The following is a 15661-nucleotide window of genomic DNA, read 5'->3' on the forward strand; positions in this document are numbered from 1 at the left end:
CTCACTCCCCTCCAACCTCTCCCATCTCACTCCCCTCCAACCTCTCCCATCTCACTCCCTCCAACCTCTCCCATCTCACTCCCCTTCAACCTCTCCCATCTCACTCCCCTCCAACCCTCCCATCTCACTCCACTCCAACCTCTCCCATCTCACTCCTCCAACCTCTCCCATCTCACCCCCTCCAACCTCTCCCATCTCACTCCCCTCCAACCTCTCCCTTCTCACTCCACTCCAACCTCTCCCATCTCACTCCCCTCCAACCTCTCCTTCTCACTCCCCTCCAACCTCTCCCATCTCACTCCCCTCCAACCTCTCCCATCTCACTCCCCTCCAACCTCTCCTTCTCACCCACTCCAACCTCTCCCATCTCACTCCCCTCCAACCTCTCCTTCTCACCCACTCCAACCTCTCCCATCTCACTCCCCTCCAACCTCTCCCGTCTCACTCACCCTCCAACCTCTCCCATCTCACTCCCCTCCCACCTCTCCCATCTCACTCCCCTCCAACCTCTCCCATCTCACTCCCCTCCCAACTCTCCCATCTCACTCCCCTCCAACCTCTCCCATCTCACTCCCCTCCCACCTTTCCCATCTCACTCCCCTCCAACCTCTCCCATCTCACTCCCCTCCCACCTCTCCCATCTCACTCCCCTCCAACCTCTCCCATCTCACTCCCCTTCAACCTCTCCCATCTCACTCCCCTTCAACCTCTCCTGTCTTACTCTCCTCCAACCTCTCCCATCTCACTCCCCTTCAACCTCCCATCTCACTCCCCTCCAACCTCTCCCATCTCACTCCCCTTCAACCTCTCCCATCTCACTCCCCTTCAACCTCTCCGGTCTTACTCTCCTCCAACCTCTCCCATCTCACTCCCATTCAACCTCCCATCTCACTCCCCTCCAACCTCTCCCATCTCACTCCCCTCCAACCTCTCCCATCTCACTCCCCTCCAACCTCTCCCATCTCACTCCCCTTCAACCTCTCCCATCTCACTCCCCTCCAACCTCTCCCATCTCACTCCACTCCAACCTCTCCCATCTCACTTCCCTTCAACCTCTCCCATCTCACTCCCCTCCAACCTCTCCCATCTCACTCCACTCCAACCTCTCCCATCTCACTCCCCTCCAACCTCTCCCATCTCACTCCCCCTCCAACCTCTCCCTTCTCACTCCACTCCAACCTCTCCCATCTCACTCCCTCCAACCTCTCCCTTCTCACTCCACTCCAACCTCTCCCATCTCACTCCCCTCCAACCTCTCCCATCTCACTCTCCTCCAACCTCTCCCATCTCACTCCCCTCCAACCTCTCCCATCTCACTCCCCTCCAACCTCTCCCATCTCACTCCCCTCCAACCTCTCCCATCTCACTCCCCTCCAACCTCTCCCATCTCACTCCCCTCCCACCTCTCCCATCTCACTCCCCTCCAACCTCTCCCTTCTCACTCCACTCCAACCTCTCCCATCTCACTCCCCTCCAACCTCTCCCTTCTCACTCCACTCCAACCTCTCCCATCTCACTCCCCTCCAACCTCTCCCATCTCACTCTCCTCCAACCTCTCCCATCTCACTCCCCTCCAACCTCTCCCATCTCACATCTCACTGCCCTCAAAACTCTCCCCTCCAACCTCTCCCATCTCACTCTTCTTGATTTGATTTAGTAGTTATGTTGTTCTATCATCTCTAGTCATCATGTTTACCTCATTTGTTTTATTTTTCCTAAAGCTTGACAAGAAGAAGGAAAAGGTGTGTCCCTCTGGTGTGTGTGTGTGTGTGTGTGTGTGTGTGTGTGTGTGTGTGTGTGTGTGTGTGTGTGTGTGTGTGTGTGTGTGTGTGTGTGTGTGTGTGTGTGTGTGTGTGTGTCTGTGTGACAGAGAGCAACACGATTCTGTAAGCTCTCCTGATGATAGATGCCTCACAATGACATTGTCTGAGTTACATACGATGAGGTACAGCACAGTAGTGGCATATGGACGGTGTGTCTGTGTGTGTGTCTGTGTGTGTGTCTGTGTGTGTGCCTGTGTGTTCGAAGCATAACTCATTCCACTTGTATGTCTCCCTGGCTTCTATAGGCTGAGAAGAAAGACAAGGAGAAGCAGGTTGGTTTATCTGAGCTTTAAGTTCAACCTCCCACTTCATCCCCTCTACACTCCTCTCATCCTCTAGTTCAATACAGTTATCCTGTCTCCTATATCCTGTGTCCTACTGTCCCCTATATCCTGTCTCCTACCGTTTCCTATTGTTTCCTACTGTCTCCTACCGTCTCTTCCTGTCTCCTGTACCCTGTCTCCTACTGTCTCCTATATCCTGTCTCCTCCTATCTCCTCTTGTCTCATATATCCTGTCTCCAATATCCTGTCTCCTCCTTTCTCCTATACCCTCTCTTTTCCTGTCTCCTATCTCCTGTCTCCTCCCGTCTTCTTCCGTCTCCCGCTGTCTCTTCCTGTCTCCTGTATCCTGTCTCTTCCTGTCTCTTATATCCTCTCTGCTACTGTCTCCTCGATCCTGTCTCCTACTGTCTCCTCCGGTCTCCTATATCCTTTAACCACCCTTCACACAAGCGTTAATATTTTTCTATAAATTTGAGTTCATGAATTCATGTGCGTGTGTGTGAATTTGTTTGCCTTTGTGTGTGTGTGTGTGTGTGTGTGTGTGTGTGTGTGTGTGTGTGTGTGTGTGTGTGTGTGACCGGTCATGTACTTTTGCGTGAGACTAAAACCCTCTGTTACTTCTGTCCTCTGAAGGAGGACAACATCAGCAAAAAGGTGGGTGGTTTTTTATCGCCACAATACTGTGATTTACATTTAGAAGTTAGTTGAGTGTGTGAGCAAAGTGTGACATTGAGGATGAGTAGGAATGTACAGGCCTAAGCACAGCACTTGAGATCTAGAGGGTAAAGTATAATGCAGAATCGACAGAAGTACCTGTTCACAGTATGAAGCCTAATCACCGTATACAGTACATAGACGGGAACCTAATGACCGTTTCCATATGCACAGCCACCGTCCTAGGAAGCAAGGAAGTGAATGAGTGTGCTACACACAACACAGATATGCGTTCCAAATGGCACCCTTGTCCCTATATAGTGCACTACTATTGAGCCTTATGAGCCCTGGTCAGTAGTGGTGTACTTTATAGGGAATAGGTTGTAATTTGGGACACAGCCAGGGAGTTTATCATCAGTTAGAGTGTGTCGCCTACTGCTGTTCTATAACTGCTGAGTGATTGGCCAGTGACTCAGCCATTTCCCAGAATCCTGTTCAGGATACAGTTCCTTTCCCGCTAGCTGAAACGTTCTCATTTGGAACCCGACCGTTTGAGCAAAACAATATTTAGTTTTCTCAGTTAACGGAGACATGAGTCTAGGTTGTGTCAGGGGGACCGCATGCACTGTGACTGAGAATACACTACATGGCCAAAATAAATGCTCGTCGAACATCTCATTGCAAAACCACGGGCATTAATATGGAGTTGGTCCCCCTTTGCTGCTAAAACAGCCTCCACTCTTCTGGGAAGGATTTCCACTAGATGTTGGAACATTGCTGCTGGGACTTGCTTCCATTCAGCCATAAGAGCATTAGTGAGGTCGGGCACTGATGTTGGACGATAAGGCCTGGCTCGCAGTCAGCGCTCCAATTCATCCCAAAGGAGTTCTTTGGGGTTGAGGTCAGGGCTCTTTGCAGGCCAGTCAATTCCTTACACTTCGATCTAGACAAACGTTTTCGTATGGACCTCTCTTTGTGCATGGGGGGGGGGGGGATGGCTTCTGGACAAGTTTCTGAATGTCCTTGAGTGGCCCAGCCAGAGCCCGGACTTGAACCCTATCGAACATCTCTGGAGAAACCTGAAAATAGCTGAGCAGCGACGCTCCCCTGATTAAGTATTCAGACCCCTTTACTTTTCCCACATTTTGTAACGTTACAGCCTTTTTCTAAAATCAATGAAATAAAAACATTTCCTAATAAGTCGACACGCAATACCCCATGATGACGAAGTGAAAAAGTGTACATTTTTGCAAATGTATTTAGAAAAATAACAGAAGTATTCAGACCCTTTGTTATGATACTTGAAATTGAGCTCAGGTGCATCCTGTTTCCATTGATCATCCTTGAGTTGTTTCTTCAACTTGATTAGAGTCCACCTGTGGTAAATTCAATTAATTGGACATGATTTGGAAAGGCACACACCTGTCTATATAAGGTCACACAGTTCACAGTGCATGTCAGAGCTAAAACCAATCCATGACGTCGAAGGAATTGTCCGTAGAGCTCCGAGACAGGATTTTGTCGAGGCACAGATTTGGGGAAGGGTACAAAGGATTCTGCAGCATTGAAGGTCCCCAAAAACACAGTGGCCTCCATCATTCTTAAATGGAAGACGTTTGGAACCACCAAGACTCTTCTTAGAGCTGGCTGCCCTGCCAAATTGAGCAATCGGGGGAGAAGGGCCTTGGTCAGGGAGGTGACCAAGAACCCGATGGTCACTGAAAGAGCTCCAGAGTTCCTCTGTGGAGATGGGAGAACCTTCCAGAAGGACAACCATCTCTGCAGCACTCCACCAATCAGGCCTTGTTGGTAGAGTGGCCATACGGAAGCCACTCCTCAGTAAAAGGCACATGACAGCCCACTTGGAGTTTGCCAAAAGGCACCTAAAGGCCTCACACCATGAGAAACAAGATTCTCTGGTCTGATGAAACCAAGATTGTACTCTTTGTCCTGAATGACAAGCGTCACATCTTGAGGAAACCTGACACCATCCCTACGGTAAAGCATGGTGGTAGCATCATGCTGTGGGATGTTTTTCAACGGCAGGGACTGGGAGACTAGTCAGGATTGATGGAAAGATGAATGGCGCAATGTAGAGAGAGAGCCTTGATGAAAACCTGCTCCATAGCGCTCAGGACCTCAGACTGGGGTGAAGGTTGACGACCCTAAGCACACAGCCAAGACAACGCAGGAGTGGCTTCGGGACAAGTTTCTGAATGTCCTTGAGGGGCCCAGCCAGAGCCCGGACTTGAACCCGATCGAACATCTCTGGAAAGACCTGAAAATGGCGGTGCAGCGACGCTCCCCATCCTCCCCATCCTTTGATATCTCAAAGTGCTGTACAGAAACACAGCCTAAAACCCCAAACAGCAAGCAATGCAGGTGTAGAAGCACAGTGGCTAGGAAAAACTCCCTAGAAAGGCCAAAACCTAGGAAGAAACCTAGAAAGGAACCAGGGTATGAGGGGTGGCCAGTCCTCTTCTGGCTGTGCCGGGTGGAGATTATAACAGAACATGGCCAAGATGTTCAAATGTTCATAAATCACCAGCATGGTCAAATAATAATAATCACAGTAGTTGTCGAAGGTGCAACAGGTCAGCACCTCAGGAGTAAATGTCAGTTGGCTTTTCATAGCCGAACCAATAGAGGTGTGCCAAGCTTGTAGCGTCATACCCAAGAAGACTTCCGGCTGTAGTCGCTGCCAACGGTGCTTCAACAAAGTACTGCGTAAAGGGTTTGAATACTTAGGAAAATATGATATTTCAATTTATTTAATTTTATACATTTGCAAAAATGTATACATTTTTTGTATTTGTCATTATACAGTATAGTGTGTAGATTGATGAGGGAAAACAACAATTTAATCACTTTTAGAGTAAGGCTGTAACGTAACAAAATGTAGAAAAGTCAAGGGGTCTGAATACTTTCCGAAGGCATTGTTCTTCTGGCCATGTAGTGCACTTCTAAAGTTATATTGAACCCTAGTATACTAGGGATCTGTTAAACACGTACCCATCTATTCTATGTAAACTAGGAAATGACCATCATATTTGTGTCTCACTGTCATCTGTTTTAATATGGTTTGTCCTTTTCTTTCCCTCACCCCCTCTCACACTCTAGTCAAAGAATGAGGTGAACAAGGTTTGTTTTCCCCATTCACACACCCCACCAACACAATACTGTATTCTAGACCCTATTCACCCCCCCACCAATACAATACTGTATACTACACCCTATTCACCCCCCCCCACCAATAAAATACTGTATTCTACACCCTATTCACCCCCCACCAACACAATACTGTATTCTACACCCTATTCACCCCCCCACCAACACAATACTGTATTCTACACCCTATTCACCCCCACCAATACAATACTGTATTCTACACCCTATTCACCCCCCACCAACACAATACTGTATTCTACACCCTATTCACCCCCCACCAACACAATACTGTATTCTACACCCTATTCACCCCCCACCAATACAATACTGTATTCTACACCCTATTCACCCCCACCAATACAATATTGTATTCTACACCCTATTCACCCCCACCAATACAATACTGTATTCTACACCCTATTCACCCCCACCAATACAATACTGTATTCTACACCCTATTAACACCCCCCAATACAATACTGTATTCTACACTCTATTCACCCCCACACAATACAATACTGTATTCTACACCCTATTCACCCCCCCCACCAATACAATACTGTATTCTACACCCTATTCACCCCCAATACAATACTGTATTCTACATCCCATTCACCCCCAATACAATACTGTATTCTACACCTCATTCACCCCCCACCAATACAATACTGTATTCTACACCTCATTCACCCCCCACCAATACAATACTGTATTCTACACCTCATTCACCCCCCACCAATACAATACTGTATTCTACACCTCATTCACCCCCCAATACAATACTGTATTCTACACCCTATTCACCCCCACACCAATATAATACTGTATTCTACACCTCATTCACCCCCCACCAATACAATACTGTATTCTACACCCTATTCACTCCCCCACACCAATATAATACTGTTTTCTACACCTCATTCACCCCCCCACCAATACAATACTGTATTCTACACCCTATTCACCCCCACACCAATATAATACTGTATTCTACACCTCATTCACCCCTCCCCCCACCAATACAATACTGTATTCTACATCTCATTCACCCCCCCACCAATACAATACTGTATTCTACACCTCATTCACCCCCCACCAATACAATACTGTATTCTACACCTCATTCACCCCCCCCACCAATACAATACTGTATTCTACACCTCATTCACCCCCCACCAATACAATACTGTATTCTACACCTCATTCACCCCCCCACCAATACAATACTGTATTCACCCCCAACCAATACAATACTGTATTCTACACCCTATTCACCCCCCACCAATAGAGTACTGTCTTCTACACCCTATTCACCCCCCACCAATACAATACTGTATTCTACACCCTATTCACCCCTCACCAATACAATACTGTGTTCTACACCCTATTCACCCCCTCACCAATACAATACTGTGTTCTACACCCTATTCACCCCCTCACACCAATACAATACTGTATTCTACACCCTATTCACCCCTCACCAATACAATACTGTATTCTACAACCTATTCACCCCCCTCACCAATACAATACTGTATTCTACAACCTATTCACCCCCCACCAATACAATACTGTATTCTACACCCTATTCACCCCTCACCAATATAATACTGTATCCTACAACCTATTCACCCCCCTCACCAATACAATACTGTATTCTACAACCTATTCACCCCCACCAATACAATACTGTATTCTACACCCTATTCACCCCCTCACCAATACAATACTGTATTCTACAACCTATTCACCCCCCCACCAATACAATACTGTATTCTACACCCTATTCACCCTCACCAATATAATACTGTATCCTACACCCCATTCATACAGAACCAATAGTCAATACTGTATTCTACTCCCTATTCACCCCCACCAATACTTTTACTGTTATTCTCATTTTTCTATGTCCTTCTGGATAGATTGATTCCCCCTACACGGGCATGAAGAATAACATATTCTACACCCCATTCAGACAGGTTCAGACAATAAATATTGTAGTCAGACGTTGAGACAGTGAATGACACCATTGGAAAAACATTGGATAAGGTTTTATGGTAAATTGCATACAGAATAATAGTCAACATATGGTGTCTGCTGACGTTATAAACCCACTCAACCATTTATTTTCTCCTGTCCTTTTTTCTGTTTTCTCTCATTTTTCTATGTCCTTCTGGATAGATTGAAGCCACAGCGGGCATGAAGAAGGTAAGCTGAGGTAGAGACCAGATCAGACAGGTTGAGACAGTGAAGGTAAGCTGAGGTAGAGACCAGATCAGACAGGTTGAGACAGTGAAGGTAGGCTGAGGTAGAGACCAGATCAGACAGGTTGAGACAGTGAATGTAGGTTGAGGTAGAGACCAGATCAGACAGGTTGAGAGACAGTGAAGGTAAGCTGAGGTAGAGACCAGGTCAAACAGGTTGAGAGACAGTGAAGGTAAGCTGAGGTAGAGACCAGATCAGACAGGTTGAGAGACAGTGAAGGTAAGCTGAGGTAGAGACCAGATCAGACAGGTTGAGACAGTGAAGGTAAGCTGAGGTAGAGACCAGATCAGACAGGTTGAGACAGTGAATGTAGGTTGAGGTAGAGACCAGATCAGACAGGTTGAGAGACAGTGAAGGTAGGCTGAGGTAGAGACCAGATCAGACAGGTTGAGAGACAGTGAAGGTAAGCTGAGGTAGAGACCAGGTCAAACAGGTTGAGAGACAGTGAAGATAAGCTGAGGTAGAGACCAGGTCAAACAGGTTGAGAGACAGTGAAGGTAAGCTGAGGTAGAGACCAGGTCAGACAGGTTGAGAGACAGTGAATGTAAGCTGAGGTAGAGACCAGGTCAAACAGGTTGAGAGACAGTGAAGGTAAGCTGAGGTAGAGACCAGGTCAGACAGGTTGAGAGACAGTGAAGGTAAGCTGAGGTAGAGACTGGATCAGACAGGTTGAGACAGTGAAGGTAGGCTGGAGTAGAGACCAGATCAGACAGGTTGAGACAGTGAAGGTATGCTGGAGTAGAGACCAGATCAGACAGGTTGAGACAGTGAAGGTAGGCTGAAGTAGAGACCAGATCAGACAGGTAGAGAGACAGTGAAGGTAAGCTGAGGTAGAGACCAGGTCAGACAGGTTGAGAGACAGTGAAGGTAAGCTGAGGTAGAGACTGGATCAGACAGGTTGAGACAGTGAAGGTAGGCTGGAGTAGAGACCAGATCAGACAGGTTGAGAGACAGTGAAGGTAAGCTGAGGTAGAGACCAGATCAGACAGGTTGAGACAGTGAAGGTAAGCTGAGGTAGAGACCAGATCAGACAGGTTGAGAGACAGTGAAGGTAAGCTGAGGTAGAGACCAGATCAGACAGGTTGAGAGACAGTGAAGGTAGGCTGAGGTAGAGACCAGGTCAGACAGGTTGAGACAGTGAAGGTAAACTGAGTTAGAGACCAGATCAAACAGGTTGAGACAGTGAAGTAGGGCTGAGGTAGAGACCAGGTCAAACAGGTTGAATCTCTGTCTGTCTGTTGTACTGATGCAGAACACACTAAAATATTAGCACATTTTGTGGTGATTTTGAACAGTGCTCTCCTTGAATATTTTCCTGTAGTTTTATGTGTGTGTGCACAAGCTCCTGCAGGGATATGTCTCACAACAGGGACATATTAAAAAATCCAGAAAATCACATTGTAGGATTTTTAATTTATTTATTTGCAAATTATGGTGGAAAATAAGTATTTGGTCACCTACAAACAAGCAAGAATTCTGTCTCTCACAGACCTGTAACTTCTTCTTTAAGAGGCTCCTCTGTCCGCCACTCGTTACCTGTATTAATGGCATCAGTATAAAAGACACCTGTCCACAACCTCAAACAGTCACACTCCAAACTCCACTATGGCCAAGAGCAAAGAGCTGTCAAAGGACACCAGAAACAAAACTGTAGAACTGCACCAGGCTGAGAAGACTGAATCTGCAATAGGTAAGCAGTGGGTAAGCAGTCAACTGTGGGAGAAATTATTAGGAAATGGAAGACATACAAGACCACTGATAATCTCCCTCGATCTGGGGCTCCACGCAAGATCTCACCCCGTGAGGTCAAAATGATCACAAGAACGGTGAGCAAAAATCCCAGAACCACACGGGGGGACCTAGTGAATGACCTGCAGAGAGCTGGGACCAAAGTAACAAAGCCTACCATCAGTAACACACTACGCCGCCAGGGACTCAAATCCTGCAGTGCCAGACGTGTCCCCCTGCTTAAGCCAGTACATGTCCAGGCCTGTCTGAAGTTTGCTAGAGAGCATTTGGATGATACAGAAGAAGTTTGGGAGAATGTCATATGGTCAGATGAAACCAAAATATAACTTTTTGGTAAAAACTCGTCGTGTTTGGAGGACAAAGAATACTGAGTTGCATCCAAAGAACACCATACCTACTGTGAAGCATGGGGGTGTAAACATCATGCTTTGGGAATGTTTTTCTGCAAAGGGACCAGGACGACTGATCCATGTAAAGGAAAAAATGAATGGGGCCATGTATCGTGAGATTTTGAGTGAAAACCTCCTTCCATCAGCAAGGGCATTGAAGATGAAACGTAGCTGGGTCTTTCAGCATGACAATGATCCCAAACACACTGCCCGGGCAACGAAGGAGTGGCTTCGTAAGAAGCATTTCAAGGTCCTGGAGTGGCCTAGCCAGTCTCCAGATCTCAACCTCATAGAAAATCTTTGGAGGGAGTTGAAAGTCCTTGTTGCCCAGCAACAGCCCCAAAACCTCACTGCTCTAGAGGATATCTGCATGGAGGAATGGGCCAAAATACCAGCAACAGTGTGTGAAAACCTTGTGAAGACTTACAGAAAAAGTTTGACCTCTGTCATTGCCAACAAAGGGTATATAACAAAGTATTGAGATAAACTTTTGTTATTGACCAAATACTTATTTTCCACCATAATTTGCAAATAAATTCATAAAAAATCCTACAATGTGATTTTCTGGATTTTTTTTCCTCATTTTGTCTGTCATAGTTGAAGTGTACCTATGATGACAATTACAGGCCTCTCTCATCTTTTTAAGTGGGAGAACTTGCACAATTAGTGGCTGACTAAATACTTTTTTGCCCCACTGTATGTCTAACAACAGGGATATGTCTCACAACAGGGATATGTCTATAGATCTACTGTGTCTATTATAATATGACAGACCAGGTAGATATACTGTCTCTATGTCTCTATTATATTATGACAGACCAGCTAGATCTACTGTCGCTATTATATTATGACAGACCAGCTAGATCTATTGTCTCTATTATAATATGACAGACCAGCTAGATCTACTGTCTCTATTGTATTATGACAGACCAGCTAGATCTACTGTGTCTATTATATTATGACAAACCAGATAGATCTACTGTCTCTATTATAATATAGCTGGTCTGTCATAATATAATAGAGACAGTAGATCAAGCTGGTCTGTCATAATATAATAGGGACAGTAGATCTAGCTGGTCTGTCATAATACAATAGAGACAGTATATCTACCTGGTCTGTCATATTATAATAGAGACAGTAGATCTATCTGGTTTGTCATAATATAATAGACACAGTAGATCTAGCTGGTCTGTCATAATACAATAGAGACAGTAGATCTAGCTGGTCTGTCATATTATAATAGAGACAGTAGATCTAGCTGGTCTGTCATAATATAATAGCGACAGTAGATCTAGCTGGTCTGTCATAATATAATAGAGACATAGAGACAGTATATCTACCTGGTCTGTCATATTATAATAGACACAGTAGATCTAGCTGGTCTGTCATAATATAATAGAGACAGTTGATCTACCTGGTCTGTCATAATACAATAGAGACAGTAGATCTAGCTGGTCTGTCATAATATAATAGAGACAGTAGATCCAGCTGGTCTGTCAAAATATAATAGGGACAGTAGATCTAGCTGGTCTGTCATAATACAATAGACATTTACATTTACATTTAAGTCATTTAGCAGACAATATAATAGGGACAGTAGATCTAGCTGGTCTGTCATAATATAATAGAGACAGTAGATCTAGCTGGTCTGTCATATTATAATCGAGACAATAGATCTAGCTGGTCTGTCATAAAATAATAGAGACAGTATATCTACCTGGTCTGTCATATTATAATAGAGACAGTAGATCTATCTAGTTTGTCATAATATAATAGACACAGTACATTTACATTTTACATTTAAGTCATTTAGCAGACGCTCTTATCCAGAGCGACTTACAAATTGGTGCATTCACCTTATGACATCCAGTGGAACAGCCACTTTACAATAGTGCATCTAAATATTTTAAGGGGGGGGGGGAACAGGGATATGTCTCACAATAAGGATGTGTCTCACAACAGGGATATGTCTCACAACAGGGATATGTCTCACAACAGGGATATGTCTCACAACAGGGATATGTCTCACAATAGGGGTATGTCTCACAATAGGGGTATGTCTCACAACAGGGATATGTCTCACAATAGGGGTATGTCTCACAATAGGGATATGTCTCACAACAGGGGTATGTCTCACAACAGGGATATGTCTCACAACAGGGGTATGTCTCACAACAGGGATATGTCTCACAACAGGGATATGTCTCACAACAACAGGGATATGTCTCACAACAGGGATATGTCTCACAACAGGGATGTGTCTCACAACAGGGATATGTCTCACAACAGGGATATGTCTCACAATAGGGATATGTCTCACAACAGGGATATGTCTCACAACAGGGATGTGTCTCACAACAGGGATATGTTAATTTATTGGTTGTGCCTTTCCTATTACTGTAATTCTCACTGCTGCTGTGACTAACACAGAGCTAGAACCTGAATGGCTGCTATCCGCTGCTGTGACTAACACAGAGCTAGAACCTGAATGGCTGCTATCAGCTGCTGTGACTAACACAGAGCTAGAACCTGAATGGCTGCTATCCGCTGCTGTGACTAACACAGAGCTAGAACCTGAATGGCTGCTATCCGCTGCTGTGACTAACACAGAGCTAGAACCTGAATGGCTGCTATCCGCTGCTGTGACTAACACAGAGCTAGAACCTGAATGGCTGCTATCCGCTGCTGTGACTAACACAGAGCTAGAACCTGAATGGCTGCTATCAGCTGCTGTGACTAACACAGAGCTAGAACCTGAATGGCTGCTATCAGCTGCTGTGACTAACACAGAGCTAGAACCTGAATGGCTGCTATCAGCTGCTGTGACTAACACAGAGCTAGAACCTGAATTGCTGCTATCCGCTGCTGTGACTAACACAGAGCTAGAACCTGAATGGCTGCTATCAGCCGCTGTGACTAACACAGAGCTAGAACCTGAATGGCTGCTATCCACTGCTGTGACTAACACAGAGCTAGAACCTGAATGGCTGCTATCAGCTGCTGTGACTAACACAGAGCTAGAACCTGAATGGCTGCTATCAGCTGCTGTGACTAACACAGAGCTAGAACCTGAATGGCTGCTATCAGCTGCTGTGACTAACACAGAGCTAGAACCTGAATGGCTGCTATCCGCTGCTGTGACTAACACAGAGCTAGAACCTGAATACCTAGAGCGGATGTGACTAACACAGAGCTAGCACCTGAATGGCTGCTATCCGCTGCTGTGACTAACACAGAGGCAGAACCTGAATACCTAGAGCGGATGTGACTACTAAAGAAAATGACTGTTACTGTATATTTATATATCCTTTAAAAAGCACAATGCCCCCTAGCCGCACTACCGATTATGGGCCTCTGTCATCAGCCACCACACCAGCAGGGGGCACTAGTCACATGGTGATTTTATAATATGGCGGTATTCTAGAGTCTACATCCTGTAAGCCACAGGGTCCCTTTCCACTCTCCTGATGTATTTTCAAGGTTTATACAGATCAGAAATGACAAGGGGACACAGAGGTAGAGAGGGGAGAAAGTCTGAAGGGTCTTCTCTGAGATGGAACCCTGGTCTCCGGCATTGAGTCGCATAATGTGTTGAGAGCAGCCACAACTCCTACCACAGCAGGGTCCCTTCAGGACAGTTGAAGGGCTGGAACAGTGAATGGACCTGTGAATGAACGAGGGTCAGGAGGGATATTGTTATTGTCAGGCCTGCAGTAAATTAACAAGGGTCAGGAGGGATATTGTTAACGTCAGGCCTGCAGTAAATTAACAAGGGTCAGGAGGGATATTGTTAGTAAATTAACAAGGGTCAGGAGGGATATTGTTAACGTCAGGCCTGCAGTAAATTAACAAGGGTCAGGAGGGATATTGTTAACGTCAGGCCTGCAGTAAATTAACAAGGGTCAGGAGGGATATTGTTAACGTCAGGCCTGCACTGCGGATGCCTTGTTTCAATCAGAGTGAAGTGGAGAAACTTGGTATCCAATGCTAGAACAGGAGTCATGGTTTCCTTGACTGAAATGATTTCTGAGGTGTGTATTGTACAGAGAGGTTTTAGTCCTTCTTTATGTAAGTGGTTAGGAGAATGTTCTACACTAGAGTTTTGCTTTGTCTCCTCTTCAGTGATATTCTGGTGTAACTCAGAATAGGTCACTACTTGTGAGGTGGTGAGACTGTTACTGCGCAAGTATGAGATGACAACGGGAATACTTGACTAACCTGCCATTATCTCTCTATTTTACTCTCCCTCCCTCTCTATCTCTTACTCTCATTTTTCTCTCTCTCTCTCTCTCTCTCTCTCTCTCTCTCTCTCTCTCGCTCTCTCTCTCTCGCTCTCTCTCGCTCTCTCTCTCTCTCTCTCTCTCTCTGTCTCTCTGTCTGTAGCTGGATTCGGAAGCTGCGGACATCTTGAATGACCTGCAGGTCAAACTGGCCACCGTCCTGGACAACCTGAGCGCCATGTTCGGCAAGAGGTGAGCCAATCAGAAACACCCTACCACAATTAGTGCCCCTAAAGGGCTAGGGCCTTTGACTGCATGTGTGGGTATGGATGTGGGTACGCAGACCCGCGAGCCACTGCAGCGCCTGTGTCCCCCAGACCCAAAATTGCCCATCCCAGGTCTACAGGGTGATAGGTAGCTTAGACGTCCTACTCTAGTCTACAGGGTGATAGGTAGCTCAGACCTCCTACTCTAGTCTACAGGGTGATAGGTAGCTCAGACCTCCTACTCTAGTCTACAGGGTGATAGGTAGCTCAGACCTCCTACTCTAGTCTACAGGGTGATAGGTAGCTCAGACCTCCTACTCTAGTCTACAGGGTGATAGGTAGCTCAGACCTCCTACTCTAGTCTACAGGGTGATAGGTAGCTCAGACCTCCTACTCTAGTCTACAGGGTGATAGGTAGCTTAGACGTCCTACTCTAGTCTACAGGGTGATAGGTAGCTCAGACCTCCTACTCTAGTCTACAGGGTGATAGGTAGCTCAGACCTCCTACTCTAGTCTACAGGGTGATAGCTAGCTCAGACCTCCTACTCTAATCTAGTCTTCTATATTTTTACTATTTTCTACATCTACAAATCAAAATATATTTAAGATTTAAGATTCTTCAAAGTAGCCACCTTTTGCCTTGATTACAGCTTTGCATGCTCTTGGCATTCTCTCAACCAGCTTCACCTGGAATACTTTTCCAACAGTCTTTGAAGGTGTTCCCAGATATGCTGAGCGTTTGGTTGTTTTTCCTTCACTCTGCGGTCCAACTCATCCCAAAATATCTCAATTGGGTTGAGGTCGGGTGATTGTGGAGGCCAGGTCATCTGATGCTGCACTCCA

At 45.8% G+C, this 15661-nt stretch overlaps 1 protein-coding gene across 4 annotated transcripts in view; it reads left to right on the plus strand.

The window, feature by feature from the left end:
• Window positions 1-15661, plus strand: part of LOC115123479 (protein unc-13 homolog B-like) — a 138826-nt gene that overhangs the window by 116660 nt on the left and 6505 nt on the right. For 2 of the 4 annotated variants that reach the window (XM_065026869.1, XM_065026870.1), the window contains 5 exons: window positions 2069-2095; window positions 2741-2761; window positions 5882-5902; window positions 8111-8137; window positions 14716-14804. In XM_065026869.1, the coding sequence (XP_064882941.1) occupies window positions 2069-2095; window positions 2741-2761; window positions 5882-5902; window positions 8111-8137; window positions 14716-14804 (185 nt within the window). The remainder of the gene's footprint in view (window positions 1-2068; window positions 2096-2740; window positions 2762-5881; window positions 5903-8110; window positions 8138-14715; window positions 14805-15661) is intronic. The other 2 variants (XM_065026871.1, XM_065026872.1) reach the window with 1 other exon arrangement.

This window comes from Oncorhynchus nerka, linkage group LG13 (genome assembly GCF_034236695.1).
Source record: "Oncorhynchus nerka isolate Pitt River linkage group LG13, Oner_Uvic_2.0, whole genome shotgun sequence".
NCBI classification, from domain to species: Eukaryota; Metazoa; Chordata; class Actinopteri; order Salmoniformes; family Salmonidae; genus Oncorhynchus; species Oncorhynchus nerka.